Source organism: Engystomops pustulosus, chromosome 5 (genome assembly GCF_040894005.1).
Source record: "Engystomops pustulosus chromosome 5, aEngPut4.maternal, whole genome shotgun sequence".
NCBI lineage: Eukaryota > Metazoa > Chordata > Amphibia > Anura > Leptodactylidae > Engystomops > Engystomops pustulosus.
The window spans coordinates 170105087-170130832 of NC_092415.1; the positions used below are offsets into that span (position 1 = coordinate 170105087).

General features: G+C 38.5%; 1 protein-coding gene across 1 annotated transcript in view; it reads left to right on the forward strand.

Moving 5' to 3' along the window:
• The first annotated feature begins 796 nt into the window (after positions 1-796).
• Positions 797-25746, forward strand: part of IGF2BP3 (insulin like growth factor 2 mRNA binding protein 3) — a 56264-nt gene continuing 31314 nt past the window's right edge. The window contains exons 1-2 of the mRNA XM_072153776.1: positions 797-1894; positions 2725-2785. Coding sequence (XP_072009877.1) covers positions 1720-1894; positions 2725-2785 — 236 coding nt within the window. The 5' untranslated portion in view covers positions 797-1719. The remainder of the gene's footprint in view (positions 1895-2724; positions 2786-25746) is intronic.

Here is a 25746-nt window from a genome sequence, read left to right on the forward strand (position 1 = left end):
CTATAACACAATAAATACACACTACTATATAAATGTGTTGATAAAGTAATATTGTAGAGGACATTAGCCTCACCTCTTCATGTTAGTAAATCTCCACAAGGAATAAACCCTCTAAACTCGCTGTTACCCTTCCTTCCCAGCCCTTCCCCCAGTCCCCAGACTTGATACTTACAGGATTCTTAGGTCCAACTTAAAAGTCTATTGAAAACTAAATCTGCAACAAGTGAACAAAGAAAAAAAAATAAAAGCAGAAGCCAAATGAGGAGTCTCCTGAGTGAGGAAAATACAAGCTTTAATACCGAGTGCAGATTCTTGCACCTCCACTCAACATTTTGTTTTTACTAGAGGCAGCCTCTTCCCATCCCTCTCTCCCCTCCCCCACAGACCCACCATTGTATTTCCTACCAAGGCACAAAATTATGAATGGCTCCGTGAGCCTGCTACTAAATAGCTGCTGCAGTGTACGTTTATATAGATGTCTTCATCTACACTTGGAGGATCACAAACATCTTCAGCTTATTGACAAGGAGCTGCATCCTGCTGCTGCTGCTGATGGAGCCATGTGATGAAATAAGTCACAATATTCACTATTACCATACTGGTAAGCCCCTTGTGTAACCCACTGGTATCCAAACCATCCCCTAGCTCCCCCCTATTCCTTGTCATTCACTTCTCAGCAGCCAATTGGGTGGAGGATCCCAGAAAAGCCACCAAACACGAAGGGAGATCCCTGCTGCAGCTCATAGATTGCATGTGTCCTGCTCTATATGATGCCACCAGCAGCAGCACACCTCCTCCAGCAGCAGCCACATCTCCATCCCCCCACCCCATTCACTACCTATTCACAGTCCTCAAGCCATATTGGCAAGCAGCAACTGTACAACCTCCACCCCCCTTTGGATTTTTTTTCTTTACGCACACCCAAGAGGGAGGAGGTAGAGAGGGCGTGGGAGGAGAGAGATCTTCATGGTCTCCCCTTCCTTATTATATTCCCTGTCCTATAAAACCCAATATAAATGCATTAAAGTTCTTTTCCAGGTGAGTGTCCAGTATTTCCAGATAGATCTATAGATACACAGATCATGGTGGCTACTTTATTGCCTGCAGCCATTGATCCATGATCCATAGAGGAATCCAACCCCCATCCAAACTTGTCTTTTTTTTTCTCCCCCTCCCCCCTTCATCTCCATCACTCTCCTCCCCTCTTCCCTTGTCCCTCTCTCTTGCACCCCTCCCTGACTTCTTCTCTCTTCCCCCCTTGCATCTACTACTATCATCTAATTGAGGAGCTGGGATTCCTCACGTGAGAAGTTGATTTGTAGTTTGAACACGTGGCTCATTCAGAAAAGCCGGAATATTCAAGTGGGATTTTTTTTTTTTTTTGTCCTCCTCTTCCTCGGGATTGTGGACGGAGAGGCGGCGCCTGCATTACAACGTACAGTGACATTTTCACAGTCTGCCTGTGCCAAAAGGATTGGGGGGGCAGAAGACAAAAAGTAGTTTTCCTCCTCCTTGTTCCGTCGTCAGCCCGCCATTCTCTTAGTAGCGTCGCTCGTCTGGCCGCACACGCATCCGCTAATCGCTCCTCTCCCGTCCGTTTCCGTGTAGAGAGCGCTGCGCTGACTACTCGTTGTCCCCGGCCGGCGCCTCGTACTGCTCGGGGGATCGTAATTGGGTTTTAATTTTTTATTTTAGCAGTTTTTTTTTTTTTTTTGTAAAATGAACAAGCTGTATATAGGTAACCTCAGCGAGAACGTCAGCCCTCCGGATCTGGAAAGTCTCTTTAAGGACTCTAAGATTCCTTTTACCGGTCAGTTTCTGGTCAAGACTGGATACGCATTTGTGGACTGTCCGGATGAGAACTGGGCGATGAAGGCCATTGACACCCTCTCAGGTAATAACTTTATACTGATTGGCTATGCTGCAGAGGGGGCCCCGGGTTTGGCCCCTATCATTCAGATCTCTTGGGTAACCCCTATGTGCTGCAGACCATCGCCGAGGTGTGTGTGTGTGTGTGTGTGTGTGTGTGTGTGTGTGTGTGTGTTGGATACCTTTGTAGCAAGTTGACTTATTACGTGTTTTATGTAACATCATTATCTTGCATGTTGTAGGGTGTAGCCTATATAAGTGCCCAGCGCTCCCTATCACACGGGTAACCCCTTCACTGCTGCAGGCAGGTGACTTTGCAGGTCACACACCCCCCTCTAGCTTTGCCTGTAATGCTGCATCCAATGGTCATCCCACATGTGCAGGGTGTGGGTAATGTATGGGGCTCATTCATAAAACAGAGCTGCACAGCACATGACTGCTGGATCCATCTCTCTGCTATCGAGGATTGTGTAAGAGAGCTTCCCAGCTGCCACATATCGTGCCATTCTCACCCATCTTCAACACAACCGAGGCTCACACCCCCCTCCTCCTCCATTCCTGCTATTTAATTATTCATTATTGCCCTGCTCATCTCACTCTGGCTCTCTCTACACAATCTAAACCCCTATGCTATGTGTATGTATTGTTCCATGACTGCACCCTCTTGTATGACACAAACATGTTGCATCTTCCTCTTTGCCATTTCTTTTTTTTTTTTTTTTTCATGCTGTATGCATCAAAAAAAATCAGCAGGAAGGGAAGTAAATGGGGGAGGGGGAGATAGATGGTGACCTGCTCATGTCACCCATTGAAAACCTTGAACACTAACCTTATATATTTGTTTCTTTGTTGCAGGGAAAGTGGAGCTACATGGTAAAGTTATAGAAGTTGAACACTCCGTTCCCAAAAGGCAGAGGTAAATAATGTCATTCATTTTTTTTTTTTCTAACAATACCAGTGGAAAGGGGGATACAACTCTCAGATGATAGTTTTGTTCTTCTTCCCTTGGATTGCAGTAGTGATTTGAGGGTTGGTGTTTATTTACTAGCAGCTTTGTATTTGTAGAATTGTAATGAAGTAGTAAACGCTGGGAGCAGTCACAATGGTCATGGGTTCTAGGAGGAGGCTTCCTTGGCTGTTTGCATGTTGTGTACTATGGAAAGGATATTTGCATACTTGTCTTCTGCTTTCAGTTGTAAAGGACAATCATGTGACCTTTAGTCTTTTTTTTTTTTTAATTTTTTTTTTTTTATAAATTTGTTTGCTTTGCTTTCCTTTTTTTTTTTTTAAGTTTTTTTGTTTTTGTCTTTGGATTGTACTCCATATAGGCCGTATCCTCCCCACAGTTTGCCATTCTGGTTTGGTCAGGTTTTTATTGTGATCAATAAAGACCTTTTTTTTTCAACGTAAATGTGTGACTTGCTTTAAATGCAAATGTGATTTTTGCACTTCAAAAGTTGCAACCTAGAAGCAGATAAATAGGATTATTTTTAGCCCCCTACCTCTCCCACCCCCTCACCCTCCTCCTCCTTCTGCCACTACCTCCTCCACCACCACCATCCTTGCTATGCATTTTTCTCTGTGGTCTGTTTTCCTCTTGTGCTTACGCCGAACCTGCTGCCATTTTGAGGCCCAAGTAAAGATCCATATTGCTATGGCAATGCTTGCTGCTTTTGCTCCCTATCCATTCAAAACCAAATGGAGTAGAAAGGCCATGGATCCAGATCATATAATTATTTACATATTCCCATATTGCTGCATGTGTATAATTATAGGTGTATGTTTTATGTTCACTACTTCACTTATTGTATTTAATATTTCAATGTAAATATATATTTTTTAAACTTTGGTAGAGAAAATAAAATAAGTTGTATCAGTACTATACCTTGGGGTGGTCCTGGTGTGTACATGTGTTAACATTTTGAGCTTACACACTGTGTACAAAATTCATTTAAGATGGTGGATGTTAAAATTGACAAAATGATTTGATGTTAGCAGATCTATAATTTTGGTGACTGGCTTTACTGATCAATTCATTCAGTTCTCAATCTTGGAAAAATATACACAACATTTTTTTAATTAAAAATGTAAACTTTTTTTTTATTTAAATAAAGCATTAGATAATGTTTCATTTTAGACGTGATGATATATAGAATTTTTCGGTTAAGTTTCCTACTAGTTACGTTAAAGATTCACATGGTTTATTTTTTAGTTGTTTTGTTTTTTTAATCTGTATTTTGCAATAGGACGAGCTATTGGGGGGTGTGTGTGTTTTTTGTTTTTTGCTTTGTGCAGGATTCTTAGTTTTGGTCTTTGAACTTTAATCCCTCTTCTTTCAGCTAAGAGTCTATTCATCTGCATTATTGTTCCTATACATTATCCACCACTGTGCATTCAGGGTTAAACAAGGTGTGGGTGGTGGGTAAGGTCTTTGTTTGATGTTTCGCATGGTAAATGTATACCCTGCCAGAGCCCACCCACTCAGTTGGTATGTTGAAAATCTAAGGTTCATTTTTCAGGGAGGCCTACTCTCAGCCCGACATCTTCCGTTTTACTGTCTCCGCCTTTCCCTTAAAAAAAAAAAAGGCATGGTGTTATGTCTTGAGTTTTTTCCCCTTTCTTCCATTTACTGAAGTCATGGTTGGCTAAAAGTAATGAATGAAATTCACAATGTTTTGCTTGCACTCCCCATCCCCCTTCCCTTTTGCGCCTCTCTGGAACATCTAACTTTCTCATACCATGTGTGTTGTGTGAATGCATGGTGATCCCCTCCCCCATCTCCACTCATTATTAGTTGGAGTCCTTCAGCAGCCGCCCAAGCTATGCATTTATTGGGGGCAGGGAGGCGGTTGCTATAGAGCGGATCTATATCCTCCTTGCATAAGGGAAGGTCAAGAGGTGGTGTCAGTTAGGGTTGCCATAAAGTTGAGCTGAATTCAGAAGACCAATCATTGCTGAGTGTGCTTGATTTGTTATGCAAAGTAAGATTCTTGGGCCCAGCAGTCACTGCATTCCAAGCCATGTTGGGACTTTGGAGATCTGACGTGGACACTCCCACATTGCTGGAATGACCTTTATACCTGCTGTGAAAGGCAGGTTGGGAATATGGTGTTGTAGAAGGCTTATTGAAGCATTAAAAGACACTGCTATAGAAAAGGGGGCCTTGTCAAGGTTTTGCCTGATAGTAGCGACATGGGGGATGGGTAGTGCAGTGTGTCATGGCTCCATCCCAGTGTTGGTTCCTGATTACACTATTGGAGTCTCCAGAGAATGTCAAAGGAATGCAGCCCCCCCCCCCCCCTTTAGATATTTAGACCTTAATGAATCATGGAAGACCATTTTAGCACGGCTGCGTATTTGTGCTCCTTGTAGTGTTCAATATTCCACACATTTGCATAATATAGCGTGTGTGTATATAAAGGATTCAGTCTCCAATGTTCTCTACTAATTTGTCAGCTTACTTTTATTATGCAAGAAAATTGTAACAATCAATTTGGAGGACTAGTGTTTATTTATTTTTCATATTTTCCACTATATTTTTTTATTTACTTTTGTCTTGTTTTACTAAAAGCACTTAAAGCTTTTTTTTTTTTTATGGATTTTATAGCACCAGCAGATATATTTTACATGAAGTCTTCATAACCTTCGACTTTAAACATGGAAAAACTTAAAATGGCATGATATAATTAATTGTGTTTAAAAAAAAAAAGTTTGATTTTTTTTTTTTTTTTTTTTAGTTTGTGGTGTGTGCTTATGGGGAAATGTCTTTAAAAAAAAAACTATGAAATGAAACAAACATACTGTAGACTCTTCACAAATTTACATATGAGAAGTGGCTAAACAATGTTTAGCTCACCCCCCCCTTCCCTCCTGAAATAAATGGTTGTGCAAAAAGGATGTAAATCTGGCCTTGTACTCATGCTGATGTTTAGGTTTTTTATTTTGAATAGCCAAATGACATTAAGTGACATAGATTTTGTAGCTTGTTCTTAATAGGGGACTTTACAAGTTTTATAGTCACAAGCCACTGTATAACTTTTGAAATGAGGTTTCTTAAAAAAAAGCATGCACCTACTGTAGGAACAACCCAGTATAGGTTGTATACTGTATAGCACAGATTTTCTAAGTCTCCAAAATAGTGGTGTGTGTGTTCGTACTGTACATGTTTTGAGTGGCTTTTTTTTATCAAGCTGTCCGAAAACACCCAAGTTTTATTCATTTTTAATGTAAAAATAATCCATAATGCTGATGGGTAATATGCCTGTTTATAGTAAAATAATCACAGCCTGTACAAGCAGATCTAATCCTGAAGATGTTGTTTTTTTTTTTAAATTCCATACCGGAATGAACTGTCCATGAACGCAATCAGTTTGCTACTATGTACAGTGTTCTCTGCATAAGTAACATTGTATATTCACATGTTGCAGTAACTTCTTCTGTAGTTGTCCCATGTGTTTGAATGTCTCTTGGATGTATGGAATTGACTCTTCATTTGCAGAGATTTTGGAAACTACCGTATTTTACTGTTTGTGAACATAACCTTTTCTTTGTATTTTAATCCTAAAATTATACCAACATCGCCTTCAAACTTATGTGCCTGGTACATATGCCAGACATTGGCGTAGAAATCTACTCACCTGATGGCAGCAAAAAGTGTAGTCTATATTTGTGTGCTATATTTTAATGTGTATCACTGTAATGTGTTTAATGTGTAACACTGTATATCACAGCATGTTACTGCATACAGTGTTATACATTTCTATAAAATGGCTACAAATATCAGTTGGAACGTGTGAATAGCCAGGAACATAGAGATGACATTTGCCACTTTGTGGTTATACAACGGCATGTCCTATTATAGGTATATATTGGGGAAAGCCCCAGTCGTGCGTCTTCAATTAGATGTGATGTAAGCCCTAAACATACTATGTTTGACTTGCATTGTGGAAAATAACTTAAACCTAAAAAAAAAAAACATGATTGTTATATAGAAAGTCTTCAGTTTTACTTTGTTCTGACTTAAGTTTTTTTTTTTTCTTATCCAAAAAAGGTTGATGTATTTGGTTTTTAGAAATGGTTGCTGGTGAACTTTTGGTGTTGTATAGCAATGGGCTGACACCAAGTCTTAAGTAGGAGAATTGGTTTCATTAGGAAATAATCCTATTTTAAAGGATTTTTTTTTTCCCAAAGTTGAGTTTTGTAAACACAGTTGGCCGTTTACATGCACAGATATTTTAAGTAGAAGCAATTCTCATATGTTATGATCCGCCTCAAACAAAACCTTTCTATGTGTTTCAATCCACTTGTCTTGCAGGGCTTTCATATGCTGTGTACATGCTAGTTTTCATGATTTGCCATAGATTTCATGTGTGTGAGCCCAAAGGGGTTGATGTACCTAACTGGATGAGATGGTGTTGACTTGATGACTGTGAATTTTTGTTAGGTTTTAACTTGAAGACTATAAAGAAAGGGAAACCACAAGCCATTCATGTCAGGTTGAAGGCATTGAGTTTTTTTCACCTATGCATGGCTTCTTCTGTAACTCCCTATTCATAAAAAGTAAATGGAGGTTAAAGGGAATCTGTTACCATGATTAACCCACCCGAGCTAACTGCTATATTATGGACGTACATCATCCATCCTTAGATGTTATTTTTCAGCTGTCCTGCTGTACCTTTATGTATAAGCAAATTAAGCTGAAGTGCTTTTGGGGGCGTTGGCTGAGCACCTCAGGGCTCTGATGTCACATCAATAAAGATACCACCTTCTACACTGACACCTCCCAGCACCTTCTCTTATTCTTCCTTCACCTATGTCATTACAGTGACATGTGGAGCCAGAGCACTTTAGCTTAATTTATAGATTTCTGCAGTTTTTGCATGTAAGAAAAGCCCTGGACAATAAAAACAAAGGTATGGGTGGCATGTGTGGGCATAGCCCTACACCACAGACTAGTTCTGGTATGTAAATCAGTGGTGATACATTCCTTTTAATAGTGTTTAAATGTTTAGCAGGTTCCAAATTAAAGTAGCATAGTTGCTTGCTGTACTACCTTCTTTAGCTCATATGCACACTTTTTGGGAGGGAAGAAAGCAGTGTAGCACATGTTATCTGGCTATTTCTGGAACGCTGGCTGAGATGGGAATCTCACCTTTTGAAAGGGTTTTTCCCAAGTTTAAATGTTATCCACAGAATCGCATGTTGATTGGTGGAGGTCTAACTGCTGGGCCTCTGATATTATGGGCTTAAAAAGCCAGGCAGATTTCATCCATCTATGATGGTGATAGACCACTGAAGACTTAGTAATAGGTTGGACTTTATTGACAGTCTTCCACTTTTTGGTCCCCCCCCCCCCCAGTAATATGATTAAAGTCACAAATATTGTGTTCTTGTACACTTTTTTTTTTTTTTTTTTCTGATCTAAGGTTGGTTGTACACAACTTGAGTTTGAACCAATAAACTCGCTGTGTTTGTGTGTGGGTCCAGGATTAACTGGACCGAACCTAGAATTGCTGAACTGCTTCAGTACAGCCAAATTCGCTGATCATAGTCAATCCCTTTCCAACACCTCCCAAGGACTCTTCATCTCGGCTTTTTGAACTACAGGAAATAATGGCTTCACAAATCCATGTTTGCGGAATGTTCATTTTCTGTGAAATTTTTTTTTTTTTTTTTTGCGTTTCTACAGCCTTCTGTCAAAAATGGTTGGCTAACACCATTTTTAAGGGTGAAAATGGGAAAACGTATTAATTTTTCTGAGGGTTCACCTATGTAAGTGAACGATATGATGAATCATATCAGATGTCTGCCGGAGCATGTTGGGCTAAATTCACACCTACGTTTGGAAGGTTCTGTTACACCTTCCGTTATTAATAATGGGGGGAAAATGGTGCCACAGCTTGTGTGTGTTTTTTTTAATTTTTTTTTTTTTTTTTTTATTATGCTATAAATGACAAAAAGTTACTGAAGACACCTCAAAGCCTATGAGTAATAGAAGGGGAACAACAGACCTTTCATTTTGTTTTGTTTCGGAAACTCCCCTAAAATGGAATGTGTAACAGAAACATCTGACCCAGACGTGAACAGGCCTTAGAATATGATTGAAGTAGTGTTATACTTAAGTTAGGTGGGCACCTGCATTAGATCTGTATTGGCATATCCATTCCTTTCTAGTCAGCCACGCGTTCCAATCCAATATGTGAGGATAGGCAAAACTCTAATCCTAACATAATGATGTCGCTAATATGGTCACTGCAGCTGCACTTTTGCTGTGGAAATGAACCAGGTAGATAAAGGAAACCTACCATGGGGAATCTACTTTCAGAAGTAGATGTGATGGTAGATTCCTCCTTCCTCTGCCCTAATCTGTAATTTAATAATCATGGAACGTAACTTGTTAAAAATGTTATTACAGTAATATGTAAATTAACCGCAGAGGCTACTGAGGCGTGTACTATCCTTAACTCCCAGTGCCTGAGCAAGCTAGTACACGCCCCATCGATACAAAACCAAGTTATATGGTTATATTATCTTGACACGTTAGTTTTGGATGTGTCTGTGTTGTTACAATTTTATGCAGGTTGACCTATATTTAGTTATAATTTTCACTTTTTGTCTTTATTGGTGTGCTTTAGGATTGGTTTAAAGCGGCTATATGAAAGATGTTTGGGGGTTAAACTGCAAAGGATCTACCCTCAGTCAACTGTTAATATTGAGTGTTGTTTCCTACATTTGTCTAATTGTGTGTGGTTTGTATTTAGGTGTAAGGTTTAATGTTTATAAATGTGCAAATGCCACTAAGGTATCATCCCATTGAAATCCAGTATGGGGTGTTGGAAGTTAATGAGCACAGCGCTTGGGTATCTCCGGCAGTCACTTGTACGGTGCCTTGGAGTGCATTAGCTGTGCTCTCCGAATTCCAAAACTCATACTATTGAATGTAGCAGCAGGAGTCCTCGAGAACTAGAACACAGATCTTTGCATTGCTGGTGGTCCTGTTGTTGTCCAGCAATCGGATCCTCGCAAATCAGATTGTTATCCTTTATCCTGTGGATAAGAAATATGAAAACTTTGTACAATCCATGAATATCAGATTAATAGGGCCCAACACCAAGCAGATCTGCTGTTTATAGCATCTGACAAACTTTGAATAAAACTGGGTTCAAGATGGCTTGGTTTTCAATGTAGTGGTCAGACCAGGTTATTACAGATCAGTTTGCACTCATTTGAGTGGAGCTTTGGTGCAGTGATGATGCTGAGAATGGCACCATCTGGATCCTGTTCCATTCATTGCTTATCAGATACTGAAGAAGGGGTGTTGTTTGGTGTCGGACCCACATCAAACTGATATATTTTAGCCTTTTAACTCTTTATTGAAAAATGTCAGCTCTATCTACCCGGACTAGGTTGTATGCCCAAACATTGAAGTGTTGCCCTGCCCTCATGCAATTCCATTGAGTTATAAGTTGCTACAACTGTGATATAATAGTTGCATAAATGCATTTGCTGTCCTAACATGTAAAAGTAATAATTGTGACGGATCTTTTCTTATAACTTTGCATCGTCCTTGCCTATTGGGTAGGGTCAGACTCTGAAAAAGCTTACACCTGTGTTGGTAGCCGGGGGCGTGATCCTACATAGATTTATAGCATAGAATAAAATGATAGATTGCAGAGTTCTAAGAAGATGCTCAATTACATTCTGGAATAAACCTGCAGTTACTGATGTGCAAGATGAACTAGCAAGTCTTTAAGGTGTAGTCCTATTGGCACATCTAATGCCAATGAAATGCCCACAATCACATTATATGTGCTGCTTCAGAAGAGTCGTTCTAACGCTGAGCCTTGTATTACTAAGTGCTTAGACTTGCTGATCCACCTTCGGAGCTCGGAGGAAATGTTACTGTCACATGAGGCTGTTACACATTTCTGTAAGTAACTTTTCTTTATAACTAATGTGTAATTCACTGCAGAAATAAAATGAAAGTGAAAGCTTCTATCTGACTATAACATTTTGCAGACGTAATGTAACGTTCTTTCTACAGTAACCGCGTTGGAGCCATGGAACAAATCTCCATGACTACTGGGGATCAGTGTTGCACATGGGATGTGCAGATTTTTCTAGTGTTCTTTGTATTCTGTTCAGTGAAAGTATCAGCCTCCTGGGAGAATGAACCAGAATATGCATCATGGCTGTCCCTTTCTCGATGAACTGTATTGGGAAATGGAATTTTGGTAACCTTGTATTTGTGACACAAGATTATGTGGTATCCATTAAATATATATTATAAAGATGTATAGATAAAGTATGTGTATGTATGGGTCCAGATTGGTGCAAAAACACATGGTGATTATTCTAGTTTTCCTTGGCGTTTGATTTGTTTTGCATCAACTATAACATTGTCTAATAGTGCAGTTGAACGGCTTTCATTACGTGCAAAATGTGATGGAGTCTATAGAGCCCTGTGCTTGTATTTGGTCAAAATATAGTTGATTTTAGGGTGTTTTTTTTTACAATTCTTATTTTTAGGCATTTCTCTTTTTTTATGCTTTACAAAACATATATGCTGCCCCACCATGTCCTCCTCTACATATGTGAATTCTAGAAATGTTATTGGCAGATTTTGGATATTAATCTGTATTGTCTGCTAAATATCTGGTGCTGCCTTTTATCCCATGCGTTGCCAAAGCCTCCGTGGTAAGCATGTCCACCATAAGTGCAGAATCGGTACCACACAAGTCTATCTGCTCCAAAAGAAGAACTTTGTTGCTAGTTTTTACCCGCTACCACCGTGTATGTACATCCTGTGTTGGCATACCATTAGGACACCAGTGCTATAAATAGTAGTGTATAGCTGCCATAGGTTCAGATCTAGTTGTTTAGAATGTTTTGTATAACATTACAGATAACTTTGCAGTTATCGCAAGTTCTCTGTCCTTGGGTTTTCTCTATTCTGATATAAACCATCTATGTTTTATTGTATGGCAAAAAGGACCTTTGATGAGACTGAGTTGATACATATTCAAGAATTGCATTTTTTTTTTTTTTTTAACCTGAACCTGTAAAAATTAAGTCCAGCTACAAAAGGATCCATTATTGCTTAAAATGTATTCATTATTCCGTAAAAGAACAAACTGTGTAGGAGAACACACAATGGCCAAGCAAGACCATGTATCAACCAAACTGGACACAACCTGCCGCAGATAATGAAAAAATGTTTGGCAAGTGACCGAGGATTGTAGTTGCATGAATCGGTGTGTGTTGTGTTTTTTTTTTTTTTTTTTTTTTGTTTTGACAAGTCTTTCAGATTCTTTAGAGGTTGTTCTTGACAATAATCTCCTCCATGAGGTATATTTGAAGATTTTGATGATCTGAGTGCAATATATATATTTATAGCATTTGTTGAATAGCTGGTTATATCCCCCCCCCCCCTAAATACAATATTTGACATTTTTGGTCAAGTTTCACAGAGAGTATGTAAGCCAAAACCAGAGGGGAAAGGAATAAAGGAGAAAAATATACACTTTGCATGCAATATCCAATTCTATTTTTTATTTAATTTTTTTGCTTACAAATACAGTCTTGTGAAACTGTTCTAAGGCTACATGCACACTATCCTATTTTCCAGCCGTGTGCTAGCCATCCAGCAAGGGTTTTTTTTTTTTTTTCATGGCTAGCATTTAATTGTATGACTGACCGAAGAATGATTCGACCGCTCGTCTTACATTGGAGAGGGGATGGGTGAAGAGCATCATTCCCCCTCCCTTCTCCACTTGTGTGTGTGTGTGTGTGTTTTTTACCTTTGTTTGTTCTGTGAATAAACTGATACCTTAGTGGCTATTATATTGGTCACAGTTTTTGTTTTTGTTTTATTTTATCTGCATGCAGTTTGTGTAATTTGACAGAACCATAAAAAGGTTGTACAGGGAGCAAAATACTTTTGAATTGACCTCAATTGTCTCTGCTACAGCAATGATGCCCTGCTTCACAGCTGTGACAATGTGTCTGTGCATTTCATAACTGCAAGTATTAGAGGCTGAAAGGTTATGAGAAGACTAGTACCATAAACAATACATTATAATTGGGGGGGGGGGGGCTGGCGCACATTTCGCACTGGACCCACACTGCTTCAGTTTACGTCACTGTTCTTGCGCGATCTTGAACGTTTATAAAAAAATTTTTTTTTTTTTTTTTTGCTGGACAACTTCTTTTAACAGATGGTTGTTGTTGCTATAGAGCTCCTGCTTTTACCCATAAAGTAAAAGTCACAATCAAAGTCGGCATTCCTTGATCTAATACTTTTCTGATGTTTTCTGCAGTTATTAGTGAGACTATAACATGACCTAAGTGCCCCCACATTTACAAAGTTATTACATTTTCTTTGCATTTGTTTAATTTTTTTTCCTTTTACATATACTATATTCATATTACGATAATCAGGTCCTGCAGGTTTATTTAATCAAATTCAAGTTTAGAACTGAAATGTACCTGTCATCACTGCTGACATTTCAGTTTTGGTAAATTCTCCAATAATTCTGGAGCATCTTCTCAGTTGTGCATTTCCGTTGTTGTGCCTCTGTAATGTTCTGCTTTAGAAACCCCTCGTATGATGATCATGAGTAAATGTTAAATACAGAAGTAATTGTAAGAACGCAGCATGGTAATGTCTTGAATATCAGGAAGTTATTGAATGTAAAGATGAAAGTGACTTACGGTATTGAAATCAGGTTTTGTGTGTGGCCTGATCAAATAAGTGATCAGAATAAATGGATTTTATGTACACATTGTGACTACAGCCCTTTGCCCACAAGCGAATTTGGTCCAAAAAATTAGCTCTGTCCACTTGCAGGATTCATTGCTCCGAATGGTGAATTGCTGAACCGAGCTCCAGTGTGTCTGGTCAATTCAGTGATTCAAGGTTCATGACTGGGTGTTGAATATAGCCTGCCTCAAGATCTTGATGCCATACCTGTTATAGAATTCATCCAACTGTAACTTCCGGGTCATATATATTGGGGGCATATTATGAAGACTGGAACTTGATGCTCCTGGCTTAATAAATTGCCCTCCCAGGTTTTTCCCGATTGTCCATTAAAATGTAGAGCATTATCAGAATAACTTTTCATAGATCACTTGTAGACTTTAGTTGTAGAATCGGGGCAAAACTGATGGGACACGGCAATATGGAAAAACGGATGAAAATGCAGAGAGGTGTCTGTCGTGTGAACATCGCCTTACTCGGCTTTGTTATGCTTAGTTTCGTGGATTGCATAAAACCCATTGATGAATTTCCTGAAAGAAATTTTGTAGTAGAGCTATCCTATGTGAATTTGCAATACAACTGAGGGGAAAATGGGAGGTATTGGCCGAGAATCCACAATAAGACTACAGCTACAATGTATTTAAAACATGGGATATGTGTGTTCCATATGGGTTCACAAAACACAATTTTGTAGTAATGTTTTGTAGGATTTTCCACCTCAGATGTTAATTTGTTCCAAACAAGCTTGTATTAAAGGGAGCCTGTCACCAGGGTCCTAATTTGCAACCTATCTAGTGAAGAAGCCCATTACATTTCTGCCTTTTCTAAGTATTTGCAATAAAAAAATTGTTTTAAATTGCCTTGCATCCTAACAGCATCCTCTGTTTAGTCCCAGGGATTGGCTTTGGTTTGGATGCACAAAAAAGTTTGTGCTCCTGTATAGCTCCTCTTTCCCCCACTCATCTCCCTACGCTGTAAGCTCTGATCCTGTGAAGGAGCACAAATGTGGGGGTTGAAAGCTGAGTAGTGAGCAGCACAGAAAAGTCATGCATTGTTTTTTGAAATGCATACAAACCAAAGCCAACCCCTGGGACTTAACAGAGGCTTCTGTCGGGGTGCGAGGTAAGTTATAACACGCAATTATATTGTATTGAAAATACTTAAAGAAAGGAGAAAGACAGACATATTTGCAATGCAACTGTAATGGGCTTCTACAACCTGTCTTTAGTGAAAATGAGGTCCATGGACAGGTTCCCTTTAAACCACAAAGGTATGTGATAAATCATTTAGTAAGTACATGGACACAATCAAACTTTATTTGCAATGTGTACAATGAATGTAAGGCCACTATCCCATTAGTTCCCCATTGGTTGAGAATAAGTTCATTGGGGTTCTAACACAGTTTACAGAACCTTGTGTTTATATGGAAGATCTCTGCGTAAGATGATTTGTATTTATTTTTAACGAGTGTTGGGACAGGGAAAACTTGTAATTTTCTTTTTAATTATTCCAATGCATGTTTATCTACTAAATTGCATGTGAGTTCAGCCTTGGGGGTCTAGTCACATGGTGAAGGAGTCGGATGTAATGCAGGAAAAGCCACATTCCATGAAATGATTTGTATCTCGTGCATGTAAATGAGGTTCTGGTCACATGCCCCGGAAACTTTTGTGCTTGCACCTTAAGTTGTATACTACTTATTTCCGACAGTTCTGCACATTAACTGCACCCGCACATGTTGTGTATTACGTGCAGCGTAATTCAGTAGCAGTGTAGTGTACGAGATCTATTCCCCTCACGATTTTTGGCTGGTTACTGAAGTTTGCGAATTGGATGTAAAATTGCCTCTGGGGTAAATTCCGCAGCCATTCCGCTCTGTGTGTAAAGGTGTCTATTGTCAGGAGGTTCTCTTATCTATAGGGAAAATCTAATCTTTTCTTCCAAATTTGTGCTGCAACTTCTAACTGCCCTTAAGCTCACCCTAGATGTGACCTTTTAACTAGTTTTCAGTATCTTGTACAACCATGTGTAAGGCAAAGTGCATTTAATGGAGGGAAAAATGTCTATGGCTTGAATTTTCTATGCTTCTCAATATGATGTATTAAGAATTGTTTGTAGTTTAGAGCTAAATGCATTTTATGTATTACAGATACTTACAATCTCTGCTTTCTAGAACTATAATGCAGTAGTAAACCAGTCCAACATGGAAAAGAAAATGTGGCCGGCTCCATTCCAAGGTATATGGATGGAGGACAGCTTTCTGAATGCGGCAGAGGGCAGAGACCTCCTTACTAGGGGTATTGTACTTTCTCCATGTGCTGCCATAAGGTTCGGCCATGTGCATGAGGCCTTGGAGTTAATTTAATTTGTAAATTTATTGCTGTAAAACAACTTGCACATGCTTAATGTAGAGAGACAGTGGGTTAGGGTATATCCAGACCCAGAACAATAGCAACAATCTTGCTTTTGTAATCTTTTTGTACACTTTTTGAACTTGAGCATGTCTGTCCAATACAACTCACAAATTTTATTTGAAAGGTGTTGGTGCTGTATAGAAATTGATTAAAATTTGCAGATAGTTTTCAACGGCTAAAGCTCTGCTATTCAATCCTGTGGTACAATTTAATGAGATTTGTCCATGAATTACATCTGACTGCTAAAGTTTTTTTTTTTTTTTTAAACGCAGTGTGAAAGCTACACTTAAATACAAGGTGCGAAACCTTGGATCCGGAAAGCTTCATGTTCATCCATGTGTATGTGTTCTTGCGTAGGTTTTCAGATAAACTTGTGATTGGGGCAGGGCAAACATTTTTCAAGGGTTTGATCTGGTTCTCCTCTTGAAGGACACCGCAGTGAGACGATCCTCGGCCAAATGTGGCTGATTAGATGAAACTGCAGCTTTCGTTCTACCAACACATGGTGAATGAAACAGTCAGGCACTGCCCATTATAAGCATATAATGTCCATCCACCCAAAATGTACATAAGAGCAGTAAAATCTACATTTTTATGGTTAACTTGGTTCGGTATGCAGTATATAGCCACTGTGCAGGTGATAGATCATTGTGTGTATTGTGCTAGGCTAGCATTAATAAACTAAATGGTTAACACTTTTCCTGTAAATCCCATCTGCCTCTATATTTCATGGCGTACTAGGGAAGATCCCTCTTCTAAGCGGCTTTGTCTGTGTACCAGACGTCACAATATGGCAAATAGGCAAGAGATCCCCACTACAAATGTGTAACCTGTTTTAACGAAGGCTGTAGTGTGAAATATCTAAAATATGTGTTTGATCCTGTGTAAAGGACTTGTTTTATCCAAAAGTTTAGTAACAGGACCACTGAAGGGTCTCCGTTCTACCTATAAATATTCAAACCTTACAATTTAATTTTTAGGATGGTTGAAATTCTTAATTGAGATTTCGATAACTCGTTGTAGATCACTTTTGATTATCAAGTTTTCAACTGTGTTAGGCCACGTCACAGACCTTTTCATTCATTTTCTTTATATATTTTTGGGACATTTCAATTGACCAATACACATGAAACATATTTTTGACACCTCTGTGAGGATTCTTTAGATAACTCTGCGTAGGTCCTATTCCTGCTGGTGTTTACAATCTCTGCCTAACCATAGAAGTATATGAGAACCTGTGGGTGTCACACAGTTAGATAGCAAGTAATCTGCAAATATACACCGTATATAACACAATCCATTGGTTGGGGCAAGCATGTTTAATTTCCCAGACTACCAGTTTTTTTATTTAATTTTTTTTTTTTGTATGGATTCGCCAAAACATGGGGGAGACTTATCATAAGAGCAGAACTGTTCTAGTTGTTTACGACAACCAATCAGAGCCCAGCTTTCATTTTCCCACAGCTGTTAATAAAATTAAAGCTGAGCTCTGATTGGTTTCCATGGTCAACTAGAACAATTTTTAACTCAGCTTCTGACGGACCTTTTTGCAGACACCGCTCAGATGATAGGTAGCCTTAGTATGTCATTTCCTCAACTGGTTTGCAGGATAGTCAAAAGCTACCTATTTGTATAATATTTTGCTTGGCCATGTTGCAGGGAATCAAAAATATGTGGAGTATCTCATAAGAACCATTCCACTAGCTTCGAAACAGTCCAAACCTGCGTCTCCATGGGGTTTGTAAAAAAATTATACATGCATATATACATTTTTTTTGTGTATATATGTATGTGTGTTAAAAAAATAATAATAATAATAATATACACTTATGTGTCCGTGTGTAAAGAATTTGATGAAAATTTCCCTGCTCTTTTATACATTTTTGATTTCTGCCCTCTTCACCACAGGCTTGTAAAATGTCACCTAAGTTGAGCTAAGGTCTACAAGATGCCATTGTCTCGTTCTACAGAAATGGTTCATATGTAAAATCCACAATGAACTTCTGTTTGGTAGCCTGCTCCTACATCATTTGTGGCTTTCCTCTCTCTCTGCCACACTTCTCCAACAAGGTTTTTACTGTGAAATGTTGCCATAAGCCTTGCCTATAAACAGAAGATTTACAATCATTCTCAATATTATTTTTCATAGAGGGTGTACACATTACCATCCTTGTGCCCTCTATTGAGAACGTATACATAGCCATGTTGAAATCTTGGAGAAATATGTATGCTTTAGCCCTCTGAGCACACAGACGTGCCTGTTACTGTGTTCTGCTTTAAGAAATCTCTGGTGACAAATGTGTAAATTGCACAATAATCTTATAAAGTCTGTGCTTTTTTTTTTTTTTCCTGGTATATAAAATTTTTATATTTGTGCCGTATAGCTTCTTGAGAAGAAAAAACACAAAACAAAAGTGAGTGTTAATAACTCTGCCCCTAGTCTTGCAACCCCCATTTTCCATTTCTACCAAACCATTGATCTTATAAATTGGGCCCCACCGTTCCCAAGGCAACGTAAGCTGCTGCACTTCCAAAATGGGCAGGATTATATAGCTGCTGGTGGTGGGGGAGGGGGTGTGAGAGGAAACTCTGCATCCTGATTCTTAATGTAAAGGAAGTTGACATGTACATGGTTGTGTAGCACAAACGTGGCCCTGTGAGGATTATACTTGGCCATTACTTGTGTCTGGGGATCTTTGTTGCATAGGATGAGGAGCTAGTAGTTCCAAAGAGATTTCTTGCAGTGCATTATCTGGTAATGACTAAATCTGTCTGAGGGTGGGAGGAAGGTCATTACATATGATGGTGGTTTCGTGTACAATATTTCACTCCCCATCAATAAAGCACATAAGTCAAGGTTTTCTCCATGTTTTGGAGTATTTAGAGTTTTGATATTTTAATAAATTAATGTAAAAAAAAAAATTTGAAGTGCTGAGACAGTAGTAGGTCGGGGTGTGACTGAATCGGTAACACTACTTGCTGCTGTAACCTGGAAGCTGTCTTGCCGTAACGGCAAACCTTGTGTCTTCTCAGTACAACACGTTTGATAAATAATGAGGCTGAGAGAAGTGAGAGGGTGCAGCTTGCGATGGTGCAGGGAAAATCCTGAGGGCTGGGAAGTGCATTATCATGGAAAATCATCTATATAGATAGATGTAAAAGAAAATGTTTCCGAATTCTCTAAAATTCTAGTTCTAATCAAATTGATGTGGATTTGGTGGTATGTAGGCAGATTTGCGTGTTCTGGCAGGGTATTGGATGGCTGTTACAAATGCTTTAATTGAATTAGTATCGTAATCTCAGATTATATTCTGATTATTAGCCATTTATGGAGATGAATGTGTGACAGTTGTGTTGGCTTTTGCAAAGAGTGTATGGCATGGACTAGCTGGATGTTGGATGTCTCCTCTGGTCCTACCATCTAGATAATGGTGTACATTACCTGATTTACAGTAACACACATGACAAGCTATGGCTGCACTTAACAGTTTATTGATATGGGCATGTATACTGAATGTCTGCACTGCAGAAAACTAGGCTGCATTGCAGCACCATTACTGTGTGCTTTAAGAAACCTGTCCTGTTAGGCCCATAAGTCACCCCCATTATCTTGAATACTCAGAATAGAAGCACATAATTCAGACTTCCCAAATTGGTGGTAATAACAATCCCTTTGCTCTGGACTTGGAGAAAATAATAGTATTCAATGTCCTGCTGGAAATGTTACGGCAAATGCACATAACCATGTGCCCACTTTTTTTTTTTTTTTTTCACGGTTGGCAAATGGGTGCACTAAATGTTTTAAATTTTAATGGATAAAGGCTCCTGTGCGTTATTTTAATGTGTGCTACTGTCATAAGACTGAGCCACATTATATGGGACAGATGAAGATGCATAAATATGACCTTCGTCCAATAATGCGTTTGATTTTGCTTTTGGTCTTTGTGGCCGGTATATGCCATCTCTAGAAATGATGATAATTCTTTATTTATATAGCGCACACAGATACTGCAGCGCTGTACAAGGCTTCCCAAATCTGTCCCTGTCCCCAATGGGGCTCACAATCTAATCAACCTAGCAGTATGTTTTGGAGTGTGGAAGGAAACCCACTCAAACATGGAAAGAACATACAAACTCTTTGCAGATGTTGACCTGATGGTGGATGATATATATTGAAAGAGTAAAATTTTTTCTGCAAGATTTCTAGTCCAATTTTTTTTATTCAATATTTTATTCTCTACAAATTAAAATGAATTTTGTCCAAGGTATAAGCTCTATGTAATGAAACCTAGCAGGGGGTTCATTTATATTAGCGTTATTGTTAGGATTTGTTCACACGTTCAGTTTATAAATGCAGTTTTTGAAGCCAAAAAGCGGGTGTGGATCGCAATGGTTGAGGACAAATCATTGAGAGGAGCAGTTCCTACTCTTCTTTTTTTTTTTTTTTTCTCCACTCTACTCCTGGTTAAGTCATCAAAACTGCATCTGAAACTGAAGGTGTGAACGCACCCTCACACAGGCAGATGCAAAGTGAATGGGGGAGGGCCGATTATCAGCAGCACGTCCCTTGTTCACAATGAGCTGGCAAAATCTGCAGAAAATCAGCTGACCGATGAGCATTTGTTTTTTAGCCTCTGATCAGAAGAATGCTTACAAAATCAAGTTATTGGAAACACATTTTCCTATGAATGTTGGTTCCCTAAAAGGGGCATGATGAGGTGCGAGGGGAGTGATCTAATCAGACCTTAACACCCATTTGAGCATCTATACAGATTTCTAAAAAAAAAAAATCAGACCCATCTTACAGGAGGTCTAGTTTTTCCCCATGTATCTCAATCCTAGTGCACGGGGTCTATCTGGGTTAAGATCTGTGAATGCAGATGGAAAGGATCTTGAAATCTTGGCTAAATAATCCTTAAATGGCTGTCTGTCTCTAGTCCCAGTTGGAAGCACGTATAAAGTGTATATATTCTAGTGCAATTGGTGGACGGTGTTTTGTCCACTTTTGCTGGAGAAAAAAAAAAAAATCTAATGAAGAATGACAAAATTGGCTCAAGTGTTCAGACTTGTAGTATAATAAAATTCGGCATCAGTTGTAATCTCCTAATAGGTGTGTCTATATCTGGGAATTTCTATACCAAATTTCATGTGTAACATCTGCAGAATTTTTACAGTAGCTACAAAGTGGACAAGATTTTAAGAAATCTCATTGTATACAGCAGAAGAAAATCTGCATGGAATTTAGACCTCGGGTGGATGGATAGATGGATACTGTAGCTACGTGTGAACACAGGCTTAGGCTCCTGCGCACAATGTATATGGCAGGTGTAAGCTATGCTATACGTACGGCCCAGCAGCAGGGCTCCCTATGAAGAGGGGAGGGGGTGAGGAGCGCTCCCTCCTCCAGCCAGACATATGCTACACCCGGGCTCTGGCCGGGGCGTAGCATACATTCGTGTGAATGAAGCCTTATCCATGCACTTCAGCCCCTTCGAGACATAACATAAGGGTCTCTACACAGAGGGTAGAAATGCAGCAGCTTTTCACCATGGATTGTGTTTAAAATCCTCTGCATAATGTTGTAGTTTTGGTATCTATAATTACATAATTGGATAATTAACTTTGTTATTTGGCTTGACACCTATTGTACTCTTTATCAGTGAATCATTAATCTATATTTAAGCCCAGTGATGTGAAAATTGTATTATTATGCTTATTATTTTTGTAAATTCAGCTGGTGGTTGCTGTAAATACTTTTATTCTTGATATATTAACCCAAAAAGAGTGTGAAAGAATACTGTTAGTTAAATGAATAGCACACGTTTGTATAGGATCATACACCCGATCGATGTTTCCACAGCCCCGTGTATGTGGGTAGACTTTTTCTGTTATCACCGATTACACATGTGTCTGTTGTTTAGCCTCTGATGCTAATGTGCAAGAGGCCTAAGGCTGTGGTCACATGCAGCCCATGGAAATAAACCTTTTATGTTGGCTCTTAAAGTGCCAGGCTGTAGTTTTAAGCAGCAGATGGGGAGTCTGTGCATCATATTTCTGTAAGATGCAAGGAATCCCATCCTGCGCAATGTATGCCGTCCGTGGGATGTAACCAACATAGGGTTGGTACATTATCGATTTCAGACCATAGAAAAAAAAGTGCATTGGGTACCAGTACACTGTACTTATATTGTAAAGCATTTTACAAAAGGTACTGGATGTCCAAAAATTAAGCTGAACAAGCCTATGTTAAAATTGAAAAAAATTGTCTGTTGGTATATGATTTAATACAAAAAAAATAAATCTGTAGTATCCACTTTAATGGAGACCTTTTCTTTAAATGTATAGGTTTATTTTGTATATTTTTATTAGGGGCCCCGTTACTCCACTACTTTTGGGTTTGTCACCAGTTTGCCCTTTTGTAATGCCAATGTTGAAATCTGAAGTACGGTAGGTCTTAACAAACCTATTGGTAAATGTGAAACCTTGAGGCTAACAAATGTTTATTTGGGTAGTGTTCAGGTTCTCATTCCAGAGAATGAAAGAAGAGGTAATGGTGTGTGCTGAAGGTCTAGCACAATTGTATGTTGCACATGTCTTGGCTTCTGTATGTATGTACTTGGTTTAATGAATTTTTCTCAGAAGTGTTCTATAGAAAAGTGAGTCATTGTGCATGTAAAAACGACGCTTACATTTTCTTGTAACCTTTCACCAATTGAAGTCAATGGGGGAGGGGTGGAGGATCACGCCCACTGCATTCTATCGGGCTGAGCCCCACCCACGTACACTTGCACTCCACTCTTATCCTGCTCCAGATAACTTGTGCTTGATGATATATCTGGGGTTCTTTAAACCAACTTAATGATCTCGGTTTTTGTCTGCATTTCTGATGCTCAGACTGAATTTTAATTAAGGCACCTGGGTAAGATCACGCCCCTTTTCACAAGGTCACGCCCCATTTTTGGGAATATTTGAAAACTGTCTGAAAATAGTCTAAAACCCTCAAAAAAATGTACAGTATGGGTGGAAATTACTCCAGATTGTATTTATTTATTTTTTTTAGGAAAATTGATTCAAATCCTGCAATGTGTGAAAGCACAATTGTTGTATGTTGTCTCACAGATGTCTGTCTTAATTATATGTATGTATGAAGAATGTACCAGATCTTGTGTAGATCTATAATGAGTTTTTTTATTTTTTATATTTTATGTTTTGTAACTTTACAAATTCGTGTAGTAAAAAGAGAAAAGTGGCAACTGGAAGAAAAAAAACCCCGCAGATTAGATACTTAATCTATTCATACCAGTTAACATGGAAACTGGGTCATGTTCATACGTAGTGTTTTCACACTGAAAATATACAACAGAATGTGCATAAGGTTCTTTCGACCTGCACTAATATACTTTGGAGAACACTGGTGTAAATTGAAGAATATACTGCAGGTTTTTACATTTTATCCTGTGTAATGTTCTTCTGGGTTTACTATTAACATCTGCATGGTGTAATCTAAAAAAAAAACTTTTTTTAACCTTCCTAAGGATTTTATTTTTCTTCTATAATGTTAGGCCTACAGAACCGTTCAGAGCATCTAGGTAGCCAATGTGTTGTCACTTGTAGGCTGTTTGCTCCCTTTCATGTTCTTAAACATTGGTTTCCCTGGCCTTTCAAGGGTAGTGGACACATTCTAAGTTCTTTGGACAGTCACTTTTTACATATATCCCTAGATTTGATAAAAATAACCGTTTTTTGCCCTTCATGCACTGCAGTAAACCACTGCCACCTGGTGACCACATTCTTACAATTTTTAAGTTTGTTTTTTTGTTTTTTCCTGCCATAGAGCAGGAACTGAAGATCAATTTAGAAGTAGTTAACATTTTTTTGCTGTGGGAACTTATTTGAACGAGCAAAGAAAATTATGCATTTTATTTTATTATTCGGTAGATGAGTGCGTCCTAATACCCCCTTTGGTTTCAAGATTTTCCCCATTTATTGAATTGCAAAGTGTTTTTGTTGAGACACAAAAACAATATAAAAAAAGTGGTTAAATCAGTTGTTTTACATACATACAATTTTTTTTTTCATCGTGATGGCTAATTAGAAGATGAGGAGACAAAAGTAGCGTTCTTGAACAAATGTTTTTTTTTATTGTCTTTTTGTATGTTTTACTAGTTATTTGATTTGGCCAGACATGCTTGACTGTATAAAGCTGTTTATGAACTAATGTAAATAACATAAAGTGTCAGTCTGTTTTTTTTTTTTTTTTTTTTTGTATATATGTGGATTTTTAAAAATAGATTTGCCTCTAGCTCTTGTTTGTTGTACTCTAGGCTTCGATAAAGTGAGTGTGCAGCTCCCTCCATGTTGCACAATTTTTTTGCAACTGTTCCATTCATTCAAACAAACCTCAGAAAGCAAATTCCCTTGCACCGAACTAACTTTTAGATGCACAAGTTTCAGCCATAAATCTGCTTACTGTATATGCCCCAAGAGTGAAATCATATATGGCAGGTTCATTGTAGACATTTCTGTGCCGGAGGATCCATTCCATTCATCCGTGTAGAGTCGTGATGGGAAAGGCATAGATCTTTAGATGATTGGAATAATTGAAGAAATTTGGTGATTAAACTATAATTTTGAATGGCAAAATATACCAAAGTAGACCTAGGAAAACAGCATTTTGGTTGTTTGTGATCCTTGCAGAAATATTTTGGGGATTTGTTTTGCCAGGACATGATCTGTTCAGACAGTCATGAGGAAAATACATATTTAATGCTCATCTTGTTAATTTGTATTTGAGTGGATGCAGAATTTTAACCAGTAATCCAACATAATTACAAAGTTTAATGCACATTTTGTGTAGATTTTCATTTAACCAATTAATATCAAAATAAAATCACAATGTTAATTTTCTGCTGTAAATATGCTTTTTTTTTCTATTAAAGTTCACCACTAAGCTCTCATTTGCACACCAGTATTCTATAATCCCAGACCAGGAGTGGATCCTGAGCTACCATGTGACTCTTTAGTCTTTTTCAATGTTTTGCAAGTCATAAAGCAAAATAAAACCCTTTCATTTAGTGTTCTACTAATAGATCTGTTTTGTGCACCTGATGTTTACTGTAAAGTGGGCATTGGATTCAACGTTCTCTTTACAAATGTTTTGTTTCATTGATTCCAAAACTGTGTACCACAGTCATTGCCCACAATAAGGGTTTATGCTCTGGTCTTGGAAAATCACTACTCCCATTTTATGCAGTTTTTATTTGAAAAAAAAAAAAGAAGCTATTTAAACAATGGTCAGAACAAACATAACATACACAAAAAAGAGAGAAGTAGAAATTCAGCTCACCCTTCTGTGGTCATGCATCAGGTGCCGGTGCGCGGACATGCTGAGCCGGGTCAATGCATCTTGGAACAAAAGGAACCATAATCCAGCAGCCAGGCTGGAGTATAAAGTGCAATAAAACTTCTATTTATTTCATAATTTTTAAAAAAGACGTAAAAAAGGTATCATACAGACATCTGACGCGTTACGAACTATAAGAAGAACTTAGTCATAGACTAAGAACTTCTTATAGTTCGAAACGCGTCAGATGTCTGTATGATACCTTTTTTACGTCTTTTTTTTAAATTATGAAATAAATAGAAGTTTTATTGCACTTTACACTCAAGCCTGGCTGCTGGATTATCGTTCCTTTTGTTTCA